Source organism: Thalassophryne amazonica, chromosome 15 (assembly GCF_902500255.1).
Source record: "Thalassophryne amazonica chromosome 15, fThaAma1.1, whole genome shotgun sequence".
Taxonomy (NCBI): Eukaryota; Metazoa; Chordata; class Actinopteri; order Batrachoidiformes; family Batrachoididae; genus Thalassophryne; species Thalassophryne amazonica.
In genome coordinates, this window is record NC_047117.1 from 82,650,091 (window position 1) to 82,672,213 (window position 22,123).

The following is a 22,123-nucleotide window of genomic DNA, read 5'->3' on the forward strand; positions in this document are numbered from 1 at the left end:
TTAAGGTTTCAGTTTATATAGGCTTTGAAGATTACGTCAAACTACTTCACGGATTCTCACTAAATTTGCACCACATATAGTAGCGCACGCAAAACTCCACTGAATTTTGGAGGTGATCTGGATCCGGATGCAGATTCTGGATTCCGGTTTCACTTTATATAGGCTTTGAAGGATTACGTCAAAACTACTTCACGGATTCTCACCAAATTTGCACCACATATTGATATTAGGGCAAGGAAGACTCCACTGAATTTTGAAGGTGATGCAGATCCGGATTGGGGGATGTCATAAATCTCTGATTGCTCTTGTTTACATAAATGTGAAGATGAGTCCATGTTATATTGTTCGAACCAAAAAATATTACCATGGGACAGGTAATCGTTTTGCATGTGAACAGTTCTGAAGGAGTTCCTCCCAAATTGCATAGTTGTATCTCAACAGCAGTCTTAAGTCACAGGCAGTAATTATCACTCGCTTTAATGGTGATATTGCTGGGATGGTTTGGTCCTTGGTGGAGGTACACCACACGCTCTAATTAATGTGCTGTTGTTTGTTGTTGGCAGGGTTACTTGAGTATTTTTGAAAAGGGTTTATGAAACATGGAAATTCGGCAGCCAGTCTTCAGTCACAGCTGGAAAAACCACTGAAGGTTAAATGCATTTCATAGCATTTATTTCATACTTTAGAGGTGCTTCAGAGGAAAAAAAGCCACTGTGCTCACATTCTGCTTCCTCTTTAGTGTCAGTTTAATTGAAAAGAATGACTCACTCTGCATAGGTACACAGGATGCCGTTTGCAACTGCTTGTGGCTAAAAGATCAAAGAGCTAAGAGGTGGCTAAGAGATCAAACTTCAGTCTATCATAAGACACCCTTATTGGTCCTGATGGTGCACGCCTGCATACAATCTCATATTTGATTTTTTTTTTTTTTTTGTGAAACTGAAGCTGACAGCTTGATGTGGTATGTGTAGCGTAGTCATTTTTATTGAAGGACTAACAAACAGAATCGGGGTGGCTGGTCCGTGGAGCATGCTGGGAGGTCTACTGTTGTCTGATCAGAAGCTTATGCTGCCTTCATGTGTTGTTGGAATAAAAACCTTCATGCCACTTGTTCCAGCAGAATTGCATTAATCTGTAACAGCAGACAAACATTGGCGCAAGTTGATACAGACAGTAGTTTAGTAAGTAAGTAAAGTTTATTTGTATAGCACCTTTCAAGATAAAATAAAGGGTTTTACAGGAATTTAAGAACACAGAAATAAAAATACAGAAACTAAAATCAGCAATAACATAAAACTAGTTAAAAGCAAGTCTACAAATAGGTCTTGAGCATCTCCTTTAAGTTTCAACAGAGTCCACAGAACGTAGGTGCAGTGGCAGTGCATTCCACAGTTTGGGTGCCACCACCTCAAATGCACAGTCTCCTTTGGTCTCCTCAAGGGTTTGACGTTGGTACAACCAACATGTTCTGGTCCGAGGACCTCAGAGACCTGCTTGTCACATAAGGGTGCGAGAGTTCACTGATGTAAAGTGGCATTTGACCGTGCAGAGCTCTAAAAGTCATCACCAACATTTTAAATTGTAGTTTGAACTGAATTGGGAGCCAATGCAAAGAGGGCAGAATTGGTGTTACGTGAGAACACTTACAAAACTTTGTAAGGAACCTTGTAGCCGCATTCTGGACCATTTGTAGGCAATCCTGCAAAGACTTACTAAGGCTAGGCAACAGCAAATTACAGTAATCAAGACGTGAAAAAATAAAAGCATGAATGATCTGTTCCAGCTCAGCTTGAGACACAATGTTTCTAAGGCGGGCAGTGTTTCATAAATGAAAGAAGCATGATTGCACAAGATGGGTAAAGTGTGTGTCAAATTTGAGAGCCTGGTCAAATGTAACACCCAAATTTCTGACTGCTGAATGAACAAAATAGGATAGAGAACCAAGGTTAATCACTGAGGGAACAAACTCCTCAGGGGCACAAACAAGGACTTCAGTTTTTAGCTGTATTGCGTGACAGATAGCTTGCAGCCATCCAGTTTTTTTGTAACATTAATACAGTTTTTAAGAACAGATACCCTACAAACATTTTGTGGAGAAAAGGAGATGTACAACTGCATGTCATCTGCAAAACAACAATATGATGCATCATTAAAGGAACTCAAAATATGTCCAAGTGGGAGCAAGTACAGTGCAAATAGAATAGGTCCCGGAATGGAACCTTGGGGCACACCACAGGACAGAAAGGCAGAAGAGGATGTATATTTAGCTGCAGCAATGGATAAACTTCTGTTAGAAAGATAGGATTAAAAAAGACAATCCAGGGCTGACCCAGAAATGCCCACCCATGTCCTTAATCTCTCAATTACTGATTTGGAAGATAACAGTGTTTTAGAGTTTTGCGCAATCAGATTAAGTCAAGTCTTGTGCGCATGCCCTGGTGTCAAGTGTCACCACATGCACCACACTGCTACGATGGCCTGGGTCCTCGATAGCAACCACCCAGGCAAACAACCGGTCCATCCCCACGTCTTGAAGTTAACCATCTACGAGGTCTGTCAATAAAGTATAGGTCCTTTTTATTTTTTTCAAAAACTATATGGATTTCATTCATATGTTTTTACGTCAGACATTCTTGAACCCTCGTGCGCATGCGTGAGTTTTTCCATGCCTGTCGATGACGTCACTCGCCTGTGAGCACTCCTTGTGGGAGGAGTCGTCCAGCCCCTTGTCGGAATTCCTTTGTCTGAGAAGTTGCTGAGAGACTGGCGCTTTGTTTGATCAGAATTTTTTCTAAACCTGTGAGGCACATCGAAGTGGACACGCTTCGAAAAATTAAGCTGGTTTTCGGTGAAAATTTTAACGGCTGATGAGAGATTTTGAGGTGATACTGTCGCTTTAAGGACTTCCCACAGAGCGGGACGTCGCGCAGCGCTCCCAGGCGCCATCATCAGCCTTTTTCAAGCTGAAAACCTCCACATTTCAGGCTGTATTGATCCAGGACGTCGTGAGAAAACAGAGAAGTTTCAGAAGAAGTCGGTTTCAGCATTTTATCCGGATATTCCACTGTTAAAGGAGATTTTTTTAATGAAAGACGTGCGGACGGATTGCAACGTTGGCTCGCAGCCGCCGCGACGCTCCGCCACAGGAAAAACACCTCTGTTGGAAGCCTTAAGGACAAGTTGGAACATGCCCAACTGTTTCTCAGATACTCACTCCACTGAAAGCCATCAAAAGCCGCCTGGATTTTACAAATGGTTATCAACACGGAGGTGTTTTTCCTGTGCCGCTGCACCGCGCCGGCTGCGTCCCGACGCGCGGACCCGTCCACACGTCTTTCATTAAAAAAATCTCCTTTAACAGTGGAATATCCGGATAAAATGCTGAAACTGACTTCTTCTGAAACTTCTCTGTTCTCTCACGACGTCCTGGATCAATAGAGCCTGAAATGTGGAGGTTTTCAGCTTGAAACAGGCTGATGACGGCGCCTGGGAGCGCTGCGCGACGTCCCGTTCCGTGGGAAGTCCTTAAAGCGACAGTATCACCTCAAAATCTCTCATCAGCCGTTAAAATTTTCACCGGAAACCAGCTTAATTTTTCGAACCGTGTCCACTTCGATGTGCCTCACAGGTTTAGAAAAAATTTTGATCAAACAAAGCGCCAGTCTCTCAGCAACTTCTCAGACAAAGGAATTCCGACGAGGGGCTGGACAACTCCTCCCACAAGGAGTGCTCACAGGCGAATGACGTCACTGACAGGCGTGGAAAAACTCACGCATGCGCACGAGGGTTCAAGCATGTCTGACGTAAAAACATATAAATGAAATCCATATAGCTTTTGAAAAAAACAAAAGGACCTATACTTTATTGACAGCCCTCGTATGTGCTGCAAACAGGTGAAATCTGGGCATCCCTTTGGCCCTTTCCAGTTGCTTGAGTCCTCAACACGAACGTACCCATGTGCTGGATTGTGCACAAAGAAAGGCACCACATGGGCAAAATGTCATAGCCGGTTTTCCCTCACGATGCAAGTGATACTCCTCATCTGAATCATTCTCCAAGTTTGAGACAAACTCATTCCAATGTATCCAAGGATATGCCATGGAGATGTGGTACCAAAGACATCCATTCATAACTTTAGGTCATTGGCTATCATCTAAGACTTGGACCTTTGGTCTCCTGTAGAGATATTGGCATCGCCAAACTCCTCCTTCCAGTGATGGCATGGCTCCATAAAGTCAACCCTGATCTCAAAGGTGGAGGAGCAAAAAACATGAATGTTACTGCCAGAGATGAAGAAGTGCTGCATTTTCTGTCTCCCAGATGCTCAAATCTCTTTACAGTGATGCCTCACATTTACTTTTAAAGCCAAGGCTGATATGAATTTTTACAGCTGTGTGGACTGAGACAAGGCAGATCAAGTGTCCTGGCCAGATTTTAGCCACATTTGTATTCAGACCATGGCGAATCCTGCTCGAATCCAGCGGCTCAACCTCTGAGAGGTGGGTTGACCTGGATAGAAAATAATTGGGATTAAATGCGATTTGGGCTGTTTACATTCCAATAATACCCATTTGGCTTGACCTGGATTTGGGCCGAATCCGGCTCGAGCCTGATTACCCACCCCAGGCTGAACGGGCCTAAGATTAACCATCCTGTGTCTGTTTGCTGAAATTTTGATAATGTCCCCTCAGTGCTCAGATGCCTTGTTTTATCTGATCAGTAATTGAATAAAATATTCAGTGTAGTTTAATGTGTGTGTGTTTGTGTGAGTATGTGTGCTCTCTGTTTCAAAATGTTGGAATGTGTAAATAAATGATGCCTTATCATCTCTCACAGCGACTCAATAAATTCCTCTGGTGTTATTATGCCTGTAATGACAGAGACATCTTATTCTCCCTGGACATTTGCATGTCTGCTGTTGTTTCAGCTGTTGTATTTTAAAGGTCAGACCTGCCCTCGGTATTCCCGAATGAGTTTAGTTTCCATAATGTGTTTTACATTTGATACAAGTGTTTCCTCCTTGCACGCGGCTGTCGATGTTTTAATGCGTCTGACTCATAAATGCACGCTAATATTTAAATGAAGGGGAGACGGCAGGGCTCAGGACATCCCAATCAGGGTTTTATAGAAAGTCTGTCACATGTAGTACTGCTTTGACTGAATGCAGTGAAATGCTGTTTGTATGTAGATGTTCTTTCTGCATCAAACCTTTTTTATTCTTCAAGTGAAAAGTCAGTTTGAATTATCAATATAAATGATCAAGCCCTGAAACAATTATTCACCCACGTTCTTCAGAAAAGTAATTGTGTTGAAGTGGTAAGAAGAATAAAAGGTGCCAAATGTGGTTATAAATTGATAGTATTTATATTCAGTGTTTTTGGTTTTGTTTTGTTTTTTCCCACACTATTTATTTTAAATGATTTTTTTTTTTTTTTTTTTTTTTTTTTGCTTTGCTTTGTAAATGGATCATCTGAGCCTTGCATTGTTAGTTGTGCAAAACAAAATATTTGGAAGTTCTTGTCAATAGTAAGTCCCTTCGGCTGCTCCCTTGTTTGCACGTGGGGTCGCCACAGCAGATCCAAGGTAGACCTGTTGATTCTGGCACAATTTTTAGGCCGGATGCCCTTCCTGACGCAACTCAACATTACATGGAGAAATGTGGCAACGGTGGGGTTTGAACCGGGAACCTTCCGCACTGAAACCAAGCACACGAACCACTTGGCCACCACCCCTGCCCCTTTGAAGTTATTGCCGTTATCTTGACTATTTTCAGACCAGGTTTGGTCTTGGGGTATGTGCTGGGACCCCATGGGATCCTGATCTATGCCCACCTCCCTGTATTTGGTTTACATGGTTTACAGCAGAGTGGATTTTGTTTGTGCGTGTGTGTGCAGAGTGCAATGGTACCACATGTATGGAACCAAATTTGCACTCTAAATGGAACCAAATCGCACTCTGAATGCAATGCAACACAAATGGGATGAATAATCCATGTCATGTGACATACAAAGCACCAATGAAATGACAAGGATCCACTCAGCCGTTACATAATGTCCAATTATTTTTGTCATTTTCTTTTTGTTCCCCTGATACGCACAAATCAGAAGAGAGCCCCCTGCTTCATATTACGACATGTTTTACTTTGTATCTATTTACATGTTTGTTAGTATAAGTGTGTATTTGGAAGCAGAAATGGCAGAATGGAGGATATAATACACGATGCAGTATGAAAATTCTCATATGTTCATCTGGGAGTCTGTTATCTCCATTTTTACCCCTCAGTCTATAATCAGGTGAAGGGGTATTGTCACCCCGGCGGACGGGTGAGCGGGAATTCAGCATCATCGACAATTGAGTTGTGAGCACGATTGCTCTGGAATACAGAGTCCTCGGTCACCAACCTTACAGGATATGAGGTCAAGACCTCTGTCAAGTAAAAAAAAAAAAAAAAAAATGACCTTGACCAGGCCAAATTTTAGGACTTTCTCAGCATGGTTACTGTGGAATGCACAGGCCTAGGCTATTTGCTCTGGTTGCTCTGGAATACACAGGCCTAGGCTATTTGCTCTGGTTGCTGTGGAATGCATAGGCCTAGGCTATTTGCTCTGCTTGCTGTGGAATGCACAGGCCTAGGCTATTTGCTCTGGTTGCTCTGGAATGCACAGGCCCAGGCTATTTGCTCTGGTTGCTCTGGAATGCACAGGCCTAGGCTATTTGCCCTGGTTGCTGTGGAATGCACAGGCCTAGGCTATTTGCTCTGGTTGGTTGCTGTGGAATGCACAGGCCTAGGCTATTTGCTCTGGTTGCTCTGGAATGCACAGGCCTAGGCTATTTGCCCTGGTTGCTCTGGAATGCACAGGCCTAGGGTATTTACCCTGGTTGCTCTGGAGTCACCAAACCTACAGGAAAAGTGTGTCAGGTTAAGACCTTGGTCACGTTCAAAATAGATGACCTTGAGGTCAAGGTCACATGCTAACACCACAGGAATTCTGCCACCCAGGGATTTTTTTAACATTGCACTTAGATGTCAAAGTGTAGTACTTTTGATTGTGAAGAAAAACCTCCTTGTTTTGTTCCAGCCTGTTGGTCTCTGTCAGACTTATACACTTTGATGAATGTTGCTGTAGTTTACAATTAAATTGTAATTGTTCATTCTGATTTTGAGTTCTGTCCTTTTAAACAAAAGTGCTGTGCTAATGTATTGTTTTGAATAATGAATGCATACTGCAGACTAGTTTGTCTTATAAACTCGAGGCACCTGGTGATCCGTCTTTGTGCTGGTTAGAGTCCTGATGCTGCTGGTGTAAATGCTTTCTTATGAAATCCCATGGTGCAGTGGGTGCTGTTGCTTTCACTGATGCACCACAGTATCTCCGAGAAGGTAACTGTGTAATTTGCGCTGTGGCATAGCTGCGCTGCTGCTTGATGAAGCGTCTCTGTGTGTATTTTATGACTTGCCACATAAATCACGGATCAGTGGTTCAATTTCAGCAGGTTTGTTTTTCCGTGGCGCTTGCGGCTCATCCAGGCCTCTGCTGCTGCTGTGCGGTCGTCTCTCAGTATGGTGTCATGATGCATCTGTTCCACATCCAAGAACACATCAGTTCTGACTGTAGTTTTTCTACAGCAGAAGGTTTTTGACTGTTTTGTCCAGGGAAAAGTTTTTTACTTTGTTGATTTGCAGCTTTACGGCTAAAACTTTTTAAACCCCACGCAGCCGTGCCGGCAATCTGCTCAGCACGCTTACAACCTGCAGATTGGATTTCCTGAAGGCGGAGCAGATGAGGAGGACCGGGAGCCGTCTTTAAGTCCGGTTTTCACGATTGCACATCGGCACCACTTCTGTTCGACGCACAGAAAAGAATTATGGGTAATCAAATGGCGCAGAGGCTTTTTGGTGTGCCAGCGTGCACGCCTGCTTTTCGGCTACAAGACTAGCTCGAACTCTGACCAGGTAATTTCAAAACATCAAACATGAAAAAAAGATTAATTTCTTCACATTGAAATAAGAAGCTGTGATCACTAGTAGGAAGCATCAGCTTCTTCTTCTGAGTCTTCTCTGCTGCTTTTAATGGTGTAGTATGTGGCGCTGCCCCCAGTGCAAAGATTGGTCAAGACTGCGCTAGTGTGCAGCTGTGGTTCCACCCATCCATCCATCCATGACCCCTACCTGGCTATAGGTGCTCTGGCACTGTGGATTGGCCGTTGTACATTTTTGTGTAGGGCATAGGAAACTGAGGCTGGATTGTAAGTGTTATTTGGGCACCTTAAGTGGTACAGATCACATCAAAATAGGCTTTGGGCTCATGGACTAGATTGGTTACAGTTTGTGATGACTTGGCTAACAAATAAAAAAATCAATCCGAAAAAATAGGAAAATGAAAAGATTTTGTTTGTTTTTAAAGAGAAGGCGAGAGGTGGGCATAGTTGGCGCTGTTGCCTATTTGTCTCCAGTCACCCAACAGAGGGACATAAAAATGCTGTCCATCTGTACGTTGGTGTGAAACTGTACTTCCTATAACCTCTCATAGATTTGAGACAAGTTTACCAAATTTGCAGCAGATGTGCATCTCTTAGAGGTCGAGGTCAAGTTTGCTGATGAGTGACCTTGACCAGATATTGAAGGTCACAGAGCCAAAACTGGTGTCTGTGTGTAATGAAGACTGTACTCTCAGTAACTTTACAAGGATTTCAGTCGGGTTCATCAAATTTGAAGTAAACTTGCTTCCTTTCAAGGTCTAGGCCAACAACGGGAATGTGTGTGTCAGTGCGCATTACTGGAAATAGCCCTCGCGCACTGCATCATGGGATCGTCTGTATGTCTACAGCTGACTGTTGTGGCGTCCATTGACGTAAACAGAGGGATGCAGTACTTTTAAACCAATTTTGGACCTAGATGATAAAGGATGTGCACAGTTTGAGCCAGTACGCAGATGAAGTTGAGAGTTGAGAGCTCACCATTCGAGGCACCAATAGTAGTGGAATTAAAAAGATGGTTAAAGTGCAGAAATGCAAGTTTAAAAGGCAAGAAAAATGATCTGATGGAGAGTTAAGTTCAGATTAACTAACACGTATGAGGGATTGTATATATCTTCCTTTAGGAGTTATTAAATGATGGGGGTAAACTGTATGTATTTCGAGGTTATATATCAAATGTTCATAAAATGCTTAATATTTAGCCTTTTTCCACAGGAAAAAAACCCTGTTGTAATGGGGACAATCTTAGCTACACATCTCACATGAGTACACCTCATTTCAAAGAATATTTACTAAGTTACGCGTCAATATGGCAGCCACGATTTTGCGGCAAGTTATAGACAAAACTGCTATATTCCAGTGAATCTAAATTGCTTAATAATTCTCATTTTTCAACTGGGAAAAGTGGTATAATGGGTAACATCTTGGCTATGTATGTCTGATATGTACACCCAAGTGGTTTGAGTGGAAAAACAGTTGGTTTGTCTATCAAGTAAGTTTTCTGTCTGCTGCAGACTCAGTGGGTTGATGTCGGCTTGAACTTATAAACTTTCTCTTATTTCCAGTCCTTCCAATATTGTGAATCCACTTGTTTTGAAACTTGTGTTGCATTCTGAGGAAAAAATATAGAACTTCAGTGATGGATGATTGAAGCGTCCAGAGACACAACAAGTAATCCCGGCATTCTGAGCCTTTTGTTTACTTTCTGAGCATGTCTGTGTATCTGCAGCAGGCATGCATTTCCCACAATCCTCTGCGTGACCAAAATCCAATATGGCGGGTGTGCATTCCCCCTATTGGGTCTGTGACAAGGGACACAAAACTTCAGGCCAATATCTCATTTTGAATGTGGTAAGTATGTTTTAGTGGACACGCTAACATGAGGAAATGTTTTGTTCCCAAAGTGGAAGTAAATACTGAGGAGAGAGAAGTCCTGCTTGGTTTCACAGCAGTGACATGACCAGTCGTGTGATAATGTGACAAGTCAGGAACGGGCTAGGAATCAAACATCAAAAATGCAAATGGTGCTATTTCTTTTTGAAGTTTCCTGTTTCCAGCTCCAGTATGGAAGTAAATCTGTGCCATCAGAGTTTGAATTTGAATTTTTACGGTTGAATATTTTTAGCATCAAAATCAGAGTTTAAAGTTGAATTTCTAAGGTTGAATTTGTTTATCAAATTATTCAGCCTCAAAAACCTCAACCTAAAAAAAAAAAAAGTTCAACCTCAAAAATGAGAAAAGCAGGGAGAAGCAATCGATCCCTGTCTCAAACATCCAACGTCACAGATTTACTTCCATAAACTTTGGATGACTGAGACTTCCCCCTGCTTTTCTAATTTTTGAGGTTGAATTTTTTTTTTTTTTTTAGGTAGAATTTTTTGAGGTTGATTATTTCATTTTTTTTTTTTTTTTTTAGGTTGACGTTTTAGTCCATGAGCCAGGCAGGTTTTCGGTACCACTTAAGGGTAATAAACAACAGTTAGAATCCAGCCTCAGTGTATCATGGCCTACACAAAAATGTGTGATAGCAATATCAGGGTGGTAGCTGTAGCCAGGTAGGGCTCTGAAGAATTACACAGAGGTCAAACTTTAAAAATGCTCCAATCATGTTGAAAACTATAGCACATTGCTTGTCTGGTCATAACGATTCCAAAACATATAGTTAGGACTATCTGTGATGGAATGTTTTGGAGTTATGGGGTAAAAACTGCAAAAATTGTGACAAAGGGCACTTTCAGTTTGTACAGGGGTCAAAAGTTAAAGTTGCTCCAATTTCATTACAGAATGATGCAAATTATTGGTTGAAATAAAAGGATTAATAAATGGAAAAATTTTGACTGTGTTGAATGTTTGGTCTCCAAGGTAAAGGTCAAACAAGGTCAACATCTATTGGATTCTATGACATGTGACATATGTTACCCTGTAACATGATAACTAAGCATGACAGATGGTTCAAACTATTCCTTATTAGAACCCTATTAACCCAAACAATAATTTGCATCATTTTTTTTTAACTGAATTGTAGCAACTTGAACTTTTGACCCCTGTACAAAGTCAAATTGACCTTTGTCACCATTTTTGCAGTTTTTACCCCATAACTCCAGAACATTCCATCACAGATAGTCCTAACTATATGTTTTGGAATCGTTATGACCAGACAAGTGATGTGATATAGTTTTTAACATGATTGGAGCATTTTTAAAGTTTGGCCTCTGTATAATTCTTCACTGACCCCTACCTGGCTACAGCTACCACCCTGAGATTGCTATCATACATTTTTGTGTAGGCCATGATACACTGGTGCTGGATTCTAAGTGTTGTTTATTCCCCTTAAGTGATACCAATTTGGTCAAAATTGATGAGTGGCTCATGGACCGTTTTTGAGGCTGAATATTTTGATGCTAAACAAATTCAACCTTAGAAATTCAACTTCAAACTCTGATTTTGATGCTAAAAACATTTAACCTTAAAAATTCAAATTCAAACTCTGATGGCACAGATTTACTTCCATACTCCAGCCCCCTTTCTTTTTAATCCCTGTGTTAGATGGGAAATGTGTGTTGGTGGATGGAGTTTTATTTCCTTATTTCTAATTAATGACTGCTGGGATTCCCTTGGGTAAGACGTGACCCTTCACTGCTCGCTCGGCTGGCTCTTCAGGTGCCAGCAGTTGGGAATGTAGAATTGTCTACGAATCACACACTCGTATACGTCTTTATTATCTTTACAGGGAGTATGGCTCTCCTTAGTTTGTAATTATTGGTCATATAAATTTACCCATTTCCAGTCAGTTCATAATCTCACAAATGAATTGACAATTTAAAATCAAATCAAATCAAATGCAATATTTATAGTCAAAACTGTTTTACATTCCAACGTTGACACCTTTGTGCATTTTTTTTTGTTTTATTGAGAAAATAACAGTTTGACCAAAACAGCATAAACAATTCTTATTTTAAATATATACAAAAGGTAAACAAGATGTAGAATTGTATGGTGGAAGACAAAAACAAGAAAATCTCAAGACATGACATAAAACACAAATACAAACTCAAGCACCATAAATTAACCAAAACTAAATTAACACACACATGCATTAACACCTTTGTGTATTATTTGATGGGTTTTATTAAATTAAATTGTGGCTGGGAATCCTGTCCTGTTCATGACTCAAAACTGGATTTGTCAGAATTCCTTTGTGTTTACTCACAGAATTTGCTGAAGGTTGTTACGTCTAAATGCATTCATTCACAGATACATTCTGCAAGTTTTGTAGTAACTGGCTATGTATTGCAGACTTAAAAGTACTTTCAGTACTGAGTAAGTACTTTAGTGTTTAGCACTGTTGCCTCACAGTAAGAGGGTCCTGGGATAATTTACCTCCTGGTCCTTTATTTGTGGAGTTTACAACCTACCATCCCTGGTTCTCAAGACCAGGCACCTAAGTGGCTCTACTCTACTCTTTTCTACTCTCCTATTTTACTCTTCCCTTTTAGATATTTAGATATACCTTTATATACTAGCATAGTTCCACCTTAGAATTGAAATATAATATATAAGATTTACCTTACTGAAATTTCATGTTTCCTTCAGGTGTTTCAGCTTCCGCCAACTTGCAGAGACATGCAGGTTAGGTGAACTGGATCTTTACAATAACTGTACGTGTGAATGAGTTTCTGTCTATATGTGGTCCTATGATAGACTGGCGTCCTGTCCAGGTTTACCCCGCCTCACGGCTTATGACTGCTGGGACAGGTTCCAGCCCTCCTGTGACCTTTGATTACGTGGAGACACCCAGTAAATTATTTTGTTAATCTTGTCCTATCTGTGAATCTTTGCATTCTCTCCAGATGAAGACGGTGAGTGTAGCACTGGTCCTGTGTCTCAACGTGGGAGTGGATCCACCTGACGTGGTCAAGACCTCCCCTTGTGCGCGGCTGGAGTGCTGGATAGGTGAGTGCATCAACTCCTGCACATACAAGCATGAACACAATTGCAAAGTGGATACAGAACACTCAAAGAAGCTGGGGCACCGCTCGGAATAAGTCGGGGGAGATTTGTGTGCCCCCCCTGGATTTGAGTGGACTTTCACTTTTCTCATTCCTGCCCGCGCTTTGCTCGGGATGGCACAGGTGAAGGCTCAACTCTTCACCTTCTGATATCTCCTCCTTTTTGTGCTTAGCATGAAAATTGAAAGCCAGTGCGTGTTGACCCTGCACAGTGTCAAACATGAGGCATGCTGGAGTCCGTCCGAGCTCAGAAGATCATGAAAATGCCCAAATATGGCACAAGTTTCAGTGAGCTTCCCCAACTTGTCCTGACCTGTGCCAGGCAGCGTGCCCACCTCCGAGTGCAGCAGATAAGAGAATATTTAGAGCGGAATCTGGCAAATGGTGATACAAGCATCAAATTCGGCACAAATGCTCCTTAGACATTCCTCTTTCGAAAAACCGATTAGCCACTTGACGTTTCGATCGACGGTCAGGTAGGGGTCAATTGAAGAATTACATAGGACTCAAAATAAAAAGATGCTCCAATCATATTGAAAACTATACCACATTATTTGCTGGATCATAAAGATTCCAAAAGGTATAGTTTGGGCTATCTGTGCTGAATTCCAAGGAGTTAATGGATAAAAACAGCAAGAATGTTGACAAAGGTCAGTTTCAGTTTGTACAAGGATCAAAAGGTAAAGTTGCACCAATTTTGATAAAAAGTGATGCATATTATTAGTTGAGTTAATAGGGTTTTAAAAAGGAATGGTTTGGTCCATGTATCTTGCTTAGTTATCACATTACGGGGTAACATATGTCACATGTCATAGAATCCAATGGACGTTGACCTTGTTTGATCTTTACTTTGGAGACCAAACATTCAACACTGTCAAAACTATTCCATTTTATTAAGAGTAATGTCTAAGGTGTATTTGTGCCAAATTTGTTGTTAATCATTGAAATCACCTGCTGGAGTCAGTGGCTGCAAAGAAAACCTGCACCCTCTGGGCCGTTTCTGGAATACTTTGGAGACCACTGTTGTAATACATTTAACTGATGTGTTGATATCATTGCAAATCGTGACTTCCAATGATATTGGGAGGCAGCATTGCGTGTACAGGAAAATGATACATTTTAATTTTCATAAGAGAAAAATCCCTCTAACTCATTAAACAGTAGCAGTATGAGGAACTCTTCCTGCCTGACTGGGAACTTCAAATGAAATGAAAACCCAGTTGTCACGGCTGGTGTCCTGAACGTGGCAGTAAGTCCGAAATGTGTGATAAAAGAACACTGCTGCAGCCTGAAAAGAAAGAGCTTTGAGCCACAGTCTGTCCATGCATCAGAGTGTTTAGAGAATTCTGAATATCATTCGGCATTGTTGTCGGCTTGTTTTTATAGCAGTGCGAGGTTGTTTTGCAGCATTTAGGATTTTATTTATCCCATGTGAGCTCAGTTTGTGAAGCCTCTGCTCAACCATCCATATTGAATGAAAACCTCTAAATGACACTTTAATTCCCCTGAGAATCTTTGTCTCTTAATAGTAAGAACAGTGTATTAAAAGCAGGCACAAAGTTGTCAAAGTTTCCAAAACCATCTTCGTGGCTTCAGGGGGCAATAACACTGTGCACACTTGGATTTTGCGATGCTTTTGTTTGCCTGTTTTACCTGTTTTACCTGTTTGCTGTGGTTATTGGTGTTTGGAGTAATGAGAAAACTGTCGATGTGAAATAGTTGGGCAAATTTTTCACTGCAAGGAGAAGCCAAGGGAAGTATTGGAAGTAGACTACACTAACATTAAGACCCGTCCTCACTTTCATGGATATGCGTCCCGGAATCGCAAGGTTTGAAACCTTGTCCTGACCTTGAAAAACCATGGTGAATAAAATGGTAAATGGACTGCATTTATATAGTGCTTTTCCATCTACATCGGATGCTCAGAGTGCTTTACAATAATGTCTCACATTCACCCTGATGTCAGGGTGCTGCCATACTAGGCGCTCACTACACTCTGGAATCAACTAGGGATTAAGGACCTTGCCCAAGCGTCCTTAGTGATTTTCCGGTCTTCTTCTTCTTGCATACGAGTGTTGTAAAGGTCATCCAACAATGTTGGCCAAGTGTTGAAGCCATCTCTCCATATCATCATCTATGGTTTTAAAGTCGTGATGGGTGGGGGGAGGGCGAAGGATCTGACATTCACCGAGTATGTGAGCCGCGGTCTGGGCCTCCACTCCGCAGTCGCACGAAGCTGATGGTTTCAGCCCCCATTGATGCATATCTGCACCAAAACGACCCACTCTACCCCTGAGATGATTTAAGGTTACCCACAGGCTACGGGGGAGGTCAGAACCTGAGGGTGCGATAGTGTTAGGGGCTACTGTTAGCTGGGCAAGGTAATGGTTTTGAGCCCACTCATAGTTCCAGGCCGCTATGATTTCGTAGTTGCGGCTATGGAGAGTTGCTGATTGTCAGCAGAAGGGGCGACGCAATGTCAGGCGTTGACGGCCAAGGCTTTGAGTATCTGGGACTAGGTTGTGTAAAGGATGTTCTTCTTTTGCCCAAACCTGCTGGGATATTTTGCATGGTGCACATTCCCTTCTCAGGTCAGGCTGAGATTTGAACCAAGGATCCTCTGGTCTCAAGCGCAACGCTTAACCACTAGACCATCACCTCCCCTAGAGGTGATGCTAGAGACATTATAGATGCAGCATCCAGGAGGGTGTCTGTGATGGTGGTCTTGTTTTAACTGTAGCAGGATTTTCAAGATGTTTGAAATTACTTTTTCTTCTGTAAACTTTGACATACTTTGGTGATAATCCCTTGTATTTCCATGGATCCTGTAATGTTGTTGTGTAACATCAGGAGGATTGATGGTATTGCCAAGTATGGATGGAGTATCTAAGTCAAGTATCAGTTTTTTGTTATTGTTGAGTCTGTGTGCCAAATAAATTCATTCATTCGTTCATTCATTCATTAAAAGTTAGAAAAAAATCTGGATGCTTTGAAAGGACAGGATTCCCAAAATGCACACATGTAAGTGTCAGTAACAGAACCACAAAATACCAAAGGGGGGGTCATGAAGAGGAAAATACAGGAAAAAATGTAGCACTTGACATGTTGTTGTGTGTGCACATCATATAAACCATTCACAATATGATCTAGCCCATCCCTCAGATGTGCTAATGTTATGCTACTGCAGACATACTATGGTTAAGATGGTTGTTTTTCCGAATATCACATGGTACAAGTTCGTCATGTTGACAGAGCAGGTGGCTCGGTGCATAAGGAGCTGGACTGCCAACATGTGGACTTGGTTTCGAATCCCTCTCACGCTACCTGTCTGTGTCCTTGGAAAAGACTGCATGGTCTCAGTCCACCCAGCTGTAAGTGGGTACTAGCCTTGGCTTGGTAATTAACCTGCGTTTGGTTTCTTGTCCAAGGTTAGTCATAGACTCTCAACCGCTTCACATTATGGAATACCACCGGGCCTCGGGCCTATATAGGATTTACATGGTACCTGTCCGTCTTGTAGACACCTGCCATCTTCACATCCTGGTTTATCTTGGTTGCAGACTGTGAGCATGTGGGACACATATCAGTGAAAGCAAGAATCGGGCTGCAAGTGTATTTTAAACACAATAGGCTACATAAATGACAGTACTGTACAATGCAATTACTCTTCACTCGACACTATATCAAGAATTATACATATTCTGCAGTGATTAGACATTGTTTATCAATGAAAATGAGGTTGAAACCAAAGTGGTAATTTCACTGGTCAGTATTAAATCAGTTTTTTTCCCCCCTATGGGGTTTCAGTTTTGCGGAACTTCAATCATCTTAGCAGTGATGGTTTAATGCTTTGAATAAATCAGATCATTGTCTCTTGCAAACTTACCAATATATTATTTTGTGCCTGCTGCGCAGAATTTGATCTGCTCGAAATCCATATTCTGCAATTCCTTATATTCCGTATTGATTTAATCTCATCAATATTTCAACACGAGGGGTTTTTGCTACATTCTAAACCCTGCTTCTGATTTAATAAGAAAACGTCCTTTGATGCTGAAACGATGTTTCATAACGCATCACGGGCACGACTTTGTCTTTTAACCAAATGTTGACTGTGGGGCCTCGAATCGAATGGGGAATATTTATCTGGCTTGTTTGCATTGCATCCCTTTGTTTTTCTTTGTGCAATAATGTCAACTAGATATCACAGTAATGTCTGTGTGGTGAAAAAATATTGTCTGTTTATTTGTATATAATTTATCTGCTACAGTATTTGCATGTTTGCTGTAATCTAAATGTAATTACACTGTTTGTCTACTAGATCCGTTGTCCATGAGCCCTCAGAAAGCCCTGGAGACTATTGGGGCAAACCTGCAGAAGCAATATGAGAACTGGCAACCCAGGGTGAGTGGGTTCACATGAACCAGCCTCCGTCATTCTTCTCTTTTATTTGTCCTTAACGTGATTCACTGACGACATACAGTCACACACTACTGCTTATTACAAACAGACCAGCAGCGACTTAGAGTTAAAATGATATTGGTCCATAGCATCGGATTAGATTGTCTGTGAAGATCACCCATGCCTTAGGATGTTTTTGGTAAACAGGGCTCTTGATCTAGTACTGCTTCAAAAGGCTTAAAAATGAAATCGTATGAATGATACTACAGATAAAACTCATCTTCAGCCAAACCTTACTTCTGTGGGCTGATATTCATTTTAGCGATGGCATCCGCTACTGTGCTGTTCTTTTGCATTTATGTGAATCCGTGACACAGTCACTTGAATTCATGGTAGTACTTGCATTTCTGTGCATTCAGTAAAAAAGAAGATTCCTGCTCTGCTGCTTTGCTTTGAGTTCAGTTCAAGTTACTTCATGTAGTACTAACTAGGGATGGTGCATTACCTCTTTTTCACCTTTAGTACGATACCGATACTGGAGCCCAACACCAGTACCATTCTAATGCAGTTTCCTGTGCCTTGAACCAACTAATCTGTTAGTAAATACATTAATCTGGATGTATTTTACTAAACTAACCATCTACTAGGACATCACCTCAAGCTGTGTCTATTACTCAGACGTTCAATAGACGACTTGGATCATATTTTGTTTTTGTTAAATTTCCGATATCACTTCCATTCATTTTGGCAAAAATCAGACCGATACCTGTCCAAAATATTGGCTTAGCCCTAGCGGAAAGCCATGAGAATATGTCAGGAGACTTTGGCGCTTTCTAACACAAAATGGCATTTGTTCTTGGATTCCAGCAGACAGATGCACAACAGTACTGCAGTTAAATATACTGAATTAAAATAAATATCATCATGGATAATGCAATAGTACAAATACTGGGAAAACGTTAATAATAGTAAAGAAGCTTGTCAAAAACAAGATGAGCTTAGGGATTACCCTGAGTTGGAATACTCAATGAGACACATGTCTGTTTCCATGAAGATGGCCCCAGGTTGCAGGTAGAAATCCCCATAACAAGAACCAGAGACTAGTATCTGGAAAGATTTGATGTTTTTGGAGATATTTAGAGTTTGGGAAGGATGTGGACAGTGTTTTCTTGCTAGATATCTCATTACATGTGAGGAAAACCAGTCAATTTGTGTCCAAGTTTTTTTTTTTTGTTTTTTTTTTGCCTTCTGTGTTATTCAGTCGAATGATTAAAAACAACTGCTTGTTTAATCTTGATTCTTTTCATGTAGAAACAATCTATGTTTAATGTGGGTATGTTATAAGCTGGGTTGGATATTGATAAGATTTTAACAGTGTTACTTCTCTTATTGGTACTGCTTATCAGTCCGGTGCTTTAACTGTATTTTTAACTATGCTTTTGTTTTGCAAAAGCATGATGCCCCTCCACCACAGTAATGAAGTTTATCAATAAAAGATAATCAAGTTTAGCCCTGTTTAATTTAGATCAGTTTTTCTAAGCAGGTGGAATAATGTAATATTTATTTATTATTATGTAACACAGGATAAAAAAGCTTGATATGCAGTAAAACTCCCATATCCCAGCGAATTTTGTCCGTTAAAATTGAAATCTGCTATATGTATAAAACTGACAAAATCCGTTATATGTATGTAACGGATTCGTTACAGTCAGGAGGCGTCGAACCATCTTTAGGAAATCCCCTGCACCAACTAGGCCTACATATCAAATGCCTGTCCCTGAATAGGGACCTGCCTCATTTAATGGCCGGGGCAAAACTTCACCTGAAAACAATAAATGTCTGCCTTAACTAAGCACTGGGCATGATATGCATTAAAAAGATCACATTTGGTTGAGTCTGTCTTTTTTCTAAGTACGCTATGGAGTGGTACCTTAAAATCTTAAACCCTGATTTATGCTGCTGCAACTCTCTAAATCCGTGGTCATGCAATGACGTCGACGTGCGCATGTTCCTTTCAGAGTCCTCCATCATGATGGTGGGCCTCTTATTGCAATTTACAGAAGGAATAGTGGCTTTTTCTGGATTGCTTTGTCCCTCAGTGAGCTCCACTTCTTTATACAATCATCAACCTCCAAACCAATGGTACAAGTAATTTCCCTCCATGAACTGCGGGTCATTTGAGCGTCTTTTTCCGATTCCGTGTTGTAAAGTTGATCATGACAGGACTGTGCGGAGGCGAGACAGACAGAGGCTGGACACAAATGCAGGCTCACAACAGGACGTATGCATAAAGGATGGTTTAATGCAGGCCTGGGTTCAGTAACAGGAAGGCAGTCCGCGGAGCAAAAGTACCGGGCAGGGACAAGACAAAGGACGTGGTCAAAAACAAGCAGGGTCAGTACACTAGCAAACAGAGTTGTCAGGGCTGAGGCAAAAAGCAGGATCCGGTACACAGAGCTGAGTCAAAAAACACGGCTTGGCAAAACAGGAGGAGACAAAGTGCTGGTAAGTGAGAGAACTCAACAAACGAGCGGGGAGGAAGTGAACTGAAGCAGTTTAAATAAGAACAGGTGTTAATAAGATAATGAGGTGCACGTGGAGGAGGAAGGGCCTGGAAGGGGGCGTGGTCAGGTGACAACTAAGAGGCAAAAGAGATGCAGAAAGGCAGTGACAAATGGGCAAGTAAATGACAGATGAATGGGGCGTGGCCAACAGTGATGACAAAGTGCAGGTGCGGGACATGAGAGTGCAGTGATCAGAAAGAGACTGTGATAACAATGAAACTGGACATGACAACTTAGAGACCTGAGAGAAGTGCAGACAGAGAATGACAGGCAGGTGCAAGTGAGTGGTGACGAGATTACAGACAAGACAACTAGAGATCATACAAAGAAAAACATGAAGAGGAATCTAAATTCGAACAGGACTTAAAAGCAAACCAGAAGATAAACAGAATAATGGGAAATAACACACTATGACAAAACTAAGTGTAACAGACAGACAAAACTATAAGAAAACAGAAACTAAGTGATAACAAAACCTGGCATCACAGTACTACATATTACAGACATGAGAGCAGCAAAATAGGCAAACAATAACTAAATGATAAACCATGAAAACACAGACTGATAGAACAAAACTTGAACAGAACTGGAACATGGCTGAAGTATAAAAGTAACAAAGAAGAATGTGCCAAAGCAAAAATAGAACATAGAATAAACACATGATGAAGAAGGCAATTAATAAAACAAGGCTGGGGCAAAGGGAACAGAACCAAATAAAGAGGAAAAATAAGGGCTGAAGCCTGGAACTGGGCGGGGCATGACAGGTCATAATTGCAGACTTTTCTGCCAAACGTATTTGATCCATGATTGAAATGTAATCAGTGGGCGCACTGCAAAAACTTTTACAATATCACAGGAGAGGAAGGAGTGAAACCAGAAAAGTGATATATATCACAGCCAATTGCAGTCTCCGTCATTTAGTAGGTGCGCGGGTTCGCAGCCATGCAGAGGGCTCTGATCTAAAGCGGTTCCCTTTGGTTCGCCACACACAGGGATATGTGGGAACCTTAAAGCCATATTACAGTGCAGGCAGCAAGCAGCATTAAATAAAGGCCGGCCTCATTTACTCACCGGGTCTGAGCACGGTTTGAAAAAATAAATGGAATCACGGAAATACGGCACCCGCTTTCCTCGTATCTGCGAGTGTCAGTGCTGAACTTTATTTCGTACCTCTCTGTCCGGTACATGCAAGGGGTTTTTGATTAAAATGCATTGTGATCAGACAGGTCGTTTTGTCCGATGTGAGCGAAAATCCGTTCTAAAAAAAATCTGGTATATATGGTGTTTATTACATGGAAAACCACACAAATGCACTGGGACTTTTTGTTAATATCTTTTTGCCAATATTCAGTTTATACGATGGTGGTTTCAGCGAGTTTTACTATATGACATAGTGAACAAACAGGTCAGATACTATCTATCTTTCACTTTTTTTTAAGCTTCAGGCTTTCTTTTGTGTTCACTTAAAAATAAATAAATAAATAAATTTGGCTGTGCACTCTGCATCAGCACCTATTTGTGAGCATATCAGAGCTTGTCTGAACCATTCTTGTGGAGATATAAAACCAGTATTGTACATCAAACTAAAACTAATTTGGATGTTATTTATTATTTGCACGCAGTGCGTGATGTGTATGTGAGAAAGAGAGAGAAGGAGAGGGAGCGAGTGAGCAATCTCTCTTTTGGATAGGGAATAGCAAAAATATGTCAATTTTCTTTATCAATTTCTGCAGTAATGAAAGTAGTACTGTTAACGTCCGGTCTTTAATAATTTAGCCTTGTGGCCTGTTTATGCTGGGTTTCAGTACCCATTCCTAGTTAGTGCAGTCTCATTTCACTGTGTGCAGTTTTCTCTGTCGCTGTATATGGAAACTTTCATTCAGTGAATTTTAGTTTAAAAACCATTTGTATGTTTGATATTCCCATTCTCTTCCGATTTCTGTGTGAATATTCCTCCTGTGGCAGTGTAACACCCACACGCTTGGTTTATTTTTTTGTTTTAAACATTCTTTTCAGTTGTGCTGTTGGTGTTGCACAACTTTGGGTTTGTAGATGGGTTTGTATCATTGCCAATAGCAGTAGTTCTCCTTGACTGGCTACGCATGAGCGCTGCGGTTTTGCAGAAGTACCTCACTTCAGTTCCCCAGTGCTTATGTGCCTCAGAGCCTCAAT

General features: G+C 41.2%; 1 protein-coding gene across 9 annotated transcripts in view; it reads left to right on the plus strand.

Annotated features, from left to right (window-relative positions):
- rptor (regulatory associated protein of MTOR, complex 1) overlaps positions 1–22,123 on the plus strand; it is a 323,941-nt gene that overhangs the window by 26,368 nt on the left and 275,450 nt on the right. For all 9 annotated transcript variants that reach the window (XM_034188053.1, XM_034188054.1, XM_034188058.1 and 6 more), the window contains exons 3-4: positions 12,828–12,930; positions 17,308–17,390. In XM_034188053.1, the coding sequence (XP_034043944.1) occupies positions 12,828–12,930; positions 17,308–17,390 (186 nt within the window). The remainder of the gene's footprint in view (positions 1–12,827; positions 12,931–17,307; positions 17,391–22,123) is intronic.